The sequence below is a fragment of the Medicago truncatula genome, chromosome 1, assembly GCF_003473485.1.
Source record: "Medicago truncatula cultivar Jemalong A17 chromosome 1, MtrunA17r5.0-ANR, whole genome shotgun sequence".
Lineage (NCBI taxonomy): Eukaryota > Viridiplantae > Streptophyta > Magnoliopsida > Fabales > Fabaceae > Medicago > Medicago truncatula.
In genome coordinates this window covers 40,492,624-40,497,435 of record NC_053042.1, presented here as the reverse complement: position 1 = coordinate 40,497,435, position 4,812 = coordinate 40,492,624, and the positions used below count along the sequence as shown (strand labels likewise).

The 4,812-nt window shown below is 34.3% G+C and overlaps 2 protein-coding genes across 2 annotated transcripts; one reads left to right on the top strand and one right to left on the bottom strand.

Moving 5' to 3' along the window:
* The first annotated feature begins 1,751 nt into the window (after nt 1-1,751).
* LOC11405922 (protein transport protein Sec61 subunit beta) lies at nt 1,752-2,228 on the top strand. The gene has a single exon (XM_003591012.3). The coding sequence runs from the start codon at nt 1,803-1,805 to the stop codon at nt 2,145-2,147; it is 345 nt and encodes a 114-aa protein (XP_003591060.1). The 5' UTR covers nt 1,752-1,802; the 3' UTR covers nt 2,148-2,228.
* Nucleotides 2,229-2,446: 218 nt separating this feature from the next.
* Nucleotides 2,447-4,546, bottom strand: LOC11405610 (GDSL esterase/lipase At1g54790). Its single transcript, XM_003591011.4, has 5 exons — nt 4,244-4,546; nt 3,735-3,932; nt 3,473-3,639; nt 3,069-3,339; nt 2,447-2,907 (listed from the first exon to the last, which is right to left on the bottom strand). Exons 1-5 carry the CDS (start codon nt 4,479-4,481, stop codon nt 2,669-2,671), a joined length of 1,113 nt encoding a protein of 370 aa, XP_003591059.1. The 5' UTR covers nt 4,482-4,546; the 3' UTR covers nt 2,447-2,668.
* Between the last annotated feature and the right edge of the window lie 266 nt (nt 4,547-4,812).

The following is a 4,812-nucleotide window of genomic DNA, read 5'->3' as shown; positions in this document are numbered from 1 at the left end:
AGAATTTGCTACAGCCAAAGACATGCAAAAGAATACAGCATGCAAAGCAACAACGTACTTAGAACCCATGTCACTGAACTTTCACTTGTTATGTGGAACACAGCCAAATAACATTAAAGAAATTAGGATGGTTATGTCGTGTATGAAAAGAAAAAGAAAAAAACTTATTTATCTTGCATTTGGATGCACGATCTGCTAAGATTCTTCCTCGTTTTTATTTACTACTAATTCTGTACAGCACATGAGCCACATTACATTAAATAATTGTAACCATGTCATATTTAAAAGACGTATGAAGGCTATAACACGAGCCTATTGTTTTTATTTACTTATTAATATTAATTTATGTTACTCGTGACTTCGTGATTTGTTGATGATATTCTTGATCATGATATTGTTGACACCTAGGGTTTAAGATAAGCAATTCAATTTCCTCTAGATATGTGGGTTTTTCAAGTGATGGTTGAAGGAGATTCGTTTAATCTGGTCCGGGGTTTTAATGATGTTACTAATAATCAAATTCTGCTTTGGTTGAGTCATGTTAAATGTAGTGCTAATGCAGTAGCTCATCATTTTGATACTATTTTGGATTCATCATTGTCCTTCTTATATGCTTCCTTTGTTGCACCTGATTTCGTTTCTTAATGAATTCAATTGTTTCCTAAATAAAACTTTGGCTGAGGTTTCGTAAAATATATTTGTTTAACTCACCGACTTTATAATGTCGAACTTGAAAGTTAGTGCGCCCAAGATTTGAGTAACGCTCTCAATAGTGAATCTTTTTTCTTCAAAAGATTATGCCAAGGAAAGAACTTTGTTCCTTCTCGGTTGTAAGTTTCATAACTATTCTAAAGAGTCTTAAGTGAGGCAAAAGAATTATCATGAAAAATAAAATTCTGAGAAGAACATAAGTATCAGCTGAAGGCATACCAACATTGGTAAAAATAGGAGTAAAATAAGTTGATTGATTGAGTAGGTGTATTTTATGTTTAGAATATATGTTAATATCCTAATTCCTAATGAAATTGGAGGCCTAACTCATCCTCAAAAACCGGTTCATAAAAACTTGATAATATAAGTAGAAGAAAATAGACCGAATTAAAACTTGAGCTTGAGAAAGGAATGACATTTTCTGACAAATGAGTGTTGGAGTAATTTTCGGTGAAAATTTATGATGCAACATATCGATTTGCAGCCTCAAGAATGTATGATACATTAAAAAAACAAGAGATAAATATTTAACTATGATAAATATAATTAATTGAGATCACTAGATTAAAAGCAAATGGAGGGCCGTGGTTTGGAGTAACTCAAGAGAATTACTCTTTTGAAATATAACATGATGGCTGTTAGAGAAGAGTCAACAATACAACATGGAAAAAAATTAGAGACCAAAAGTTTAAAGAATATTTTAGGAGGGCTATAACTAAAAGTTTGCATGAAACCATTTATTTATTTAACTTTTTTAGGTGTTAGCTCTCGAGCACTCTAAGTACGGTTAAAATGTAAGTAAAGTCGAGCAAAAAGTAACACTGCTCTTAATTTAATTGTTGTTTTCCATTTTAAAGTTTTTTTTTTGTAAGTTATGAAGTACAATTTGAAACTATGAGATAATTTGGATTGAATTGAAGGTTAATATTGATTAGTATTTTTACAACACCATAAAATTCCATTTTTAGTAAATAATTTGTTTTATTCATTAATCCCCTTTCATTCAAACTACTACCATTTATTTCTACATCTTTCTCTCCTATTTTTTTTCTTCATCTCCGTTCTTCTCTCGTTTTCTTCACTGCCACGCAATGGCAAGAACCGCCTCTCAATCATCTCAATCTGCATCTTCCGGTGCCACGACACGACCAGGTGTCATGGCACCACGCGGCTCCGCTGCCGCTACAGCCGGTATGCGTCGTCGCCGTCCAACAGGTGGAAACACTACCAGCTCCACCTCTGCCGCAGGAAGCTCCAGCGGAGGGAACAACATGCTGCGATTCTACACCGACGATGCACCTGGTTTGAAGATTTCTCCGACGGTGGTTCTCGTGATGAGTCTCGGCTTCATTGGTTTCGTCACCATGCTCCATGTTTTTGGCAAACTCTACCGTTATCAATCTGGTCCTGGTGCTGGTGCAGGCGCCGGTGCTTGATTCGATCTCAATCTGAATCTGATTAACCGGTTTTTGGATCTGATGCATTGTTTTCTGAAACATGCATTTTCTTTTTGTTTCATTCTAAATTTTTATAAGCTTTATTTCTTTGTAATTTTTTTAGCTTGATTAGGCTTTCTATTTTCTAGCTCTGAAATGATTGTATCTCCTTGATGTTAATGCAAGTCAATTTTGACCTTCTTTATGTTTATAATAATTTTATGTGTTAACTAATCAAATCATGAAACTAAACAACTCTTGTAAACTATGATTTCAAAATAAAAAATGTAAACCATGAATTCAAAACAATCAATTTGACGTATAATCTAGCATTGAAATCATAAATGAAGAATAAAATTTTCCAGTCTTAAATCACATTTGTTTATAAGAGCTTCAATGTCATTCAAGTTTACTATAACAATCATCTATTGGTTGCACGCCGGCATATATGTGAAGAATAAAATTACTATGACAACAAATAGACTGGATTAGAACTTGATCTAGAGAAGGAAAGACATCTTTTATGACAAATCAGTGTTGGAGTAGTTTCTGGTGAGAATTTGTGATGCAACATATTGATTTGAAGCCTCAGTGTAATGAGTCCCGTCCCAGCTTACATACACACCGCTATCATTGCAACCTTTTGCTGTAATTGTGGTCCCATTCAAGATCGTTGTTGTTAGTCCACAAGAAACGCGACTGTCATAGTTAAATGGCGGACCTCCATATCCACAGCAAGCCATAAAAGGTTGTTCAAACCCTGCAAACAAATAATGATACAAATTTAACATTGTTTAACCCATCAAGTAGTGACATGTTAGAAAGGAAAATGACTTGAACAGCAATAATAGGTTTTACTGTAACGGAAATATAAGCTGAATTTAGATGAAGCAACAATGAAATTTTTCTAGTTATACTTACCATGTTTTGAGTAGTTTGCAATGAGGTCCAATTTTATGGTAAAGATATCAACATATGTAACATTTAGATCTAGATACTGGCCCTGCAATTTTGCCCACAAAGCTTGCAACTGTAGATTAAAGGCCTTAGCAGCTTGGTTGTGTGCACCAAGACATCCTAGTTCATCAATCTTTGATTTATCATGGCCAAATGTGGCAACATTTTGACCCAAGCATCCAAGTGGACCTGTGTTATGTACCCAAAAATTCCTAGCCCCGTGGTCATATAGTCTCTATCACAAATAAGAGAGTGAATGTTAATTTCAGCAAAACAATTTTTCTACTGTGGAGTTCAAGTCAAGAATGTTTTCAATAAAAAACGTAACAAATTCATTGTTATTTTGTTAGACATATAGTGTCACCAACCTTTATACCAGTTTCAAATTCCAGTAGAATTGTTGGAATAGAGGAAAGTATTTGGTCCAAGTCTTTTGAATAAAATGCGCCAGCAAGATCATTTTGGCCTATGTCAAACATGTATAACCCCTTCTGGAAATAGTCTTCAGCTGGGACATATTTATCAAATTTCTTGCCTGAAACATTATTGTGATAATTTTATTTCTTTGGCATGAATGAAGTAGATCATAATCATCAAACTTGGAAATATTTGAATTAACTTTTCATATACCTGCAAGCACTTCAAGAACCTTGGCTTTGAATAGCAGAAACTGATTTACCTGAGTGCCAAATCCAAATGGACTGATTGATGCTGCATTTGCTGGAAGGATAGTTGAACCTGCTGCTGCAAAGTTGCATCCGTGATGGAAATTTGGCGAGCCCACTGAATCCAGATAGGCATTTAAGAATGGCAAGTCCATTGCATCCACTGCAATAATAAACCAAAATCACATCGAATGGAACTATCCTAAGAATGCAACCCTTTCTTATATTCTATCAATCGTTAAATAATATCATTCTCTACATTTCAAAATTGATGAGAAAAATGAGTGTTAATCAAGTGTTCATGCAATAGAAGCATGTAAGCATTCACGGTTTTGTTCTTCATTAAAAGACGCCTCAGCAGAAATGAGGATATTGTGTTTATAAAATACTCAAGCAATGTGAGACTTTTTTGTGTCCGGAACATATAATAATTAGAATACTATAAGAAATTTCAAGAAAGGATTAGAAATTTACTTAAGAAGTCAACAATGAGACGGCCATCGCTGAATCTCCCGGCTGGAGCTTTGAAGTAATTTTGTCCGTTGGGTGGGGCGGGTTGAAAGCCCTTGGCTGCACAAAGTTCACCTGTGTCTGAATTTGAATCACCAAAGTTGAAAACTGCTGGGTAACTGAAGTGAACAGAATTTGCCACAACCAAACATATGCAAAATAACACAACTTGTAAAGCAACAACGTACTTAGTAGAAGCCATGCCACTTAACTTTCACTTGTTATGTGCAAGAGCAAGATAGCCAAATAGTAGTGTTAGTGTAATACGTATCATATCATATACTACCTCCGTCCCAAATTATATGTCAATTTAAAAAAAAAATATTTGTCTCAAATTATATGTTGCTTTACAATACCAATGAAAAATTATGTTACTTTTCATATTATATCCTTAACCATTTATTACTCTCTCTTCTTTCAATTCCTTCATTTATCTTTCCCATATCATTTATTTCAATTCCTTCATTTATCTTTCTCATATCATTTATTGAGGACAATTTTGTAAAACAACTCATAATATCTTTTTCCCACAC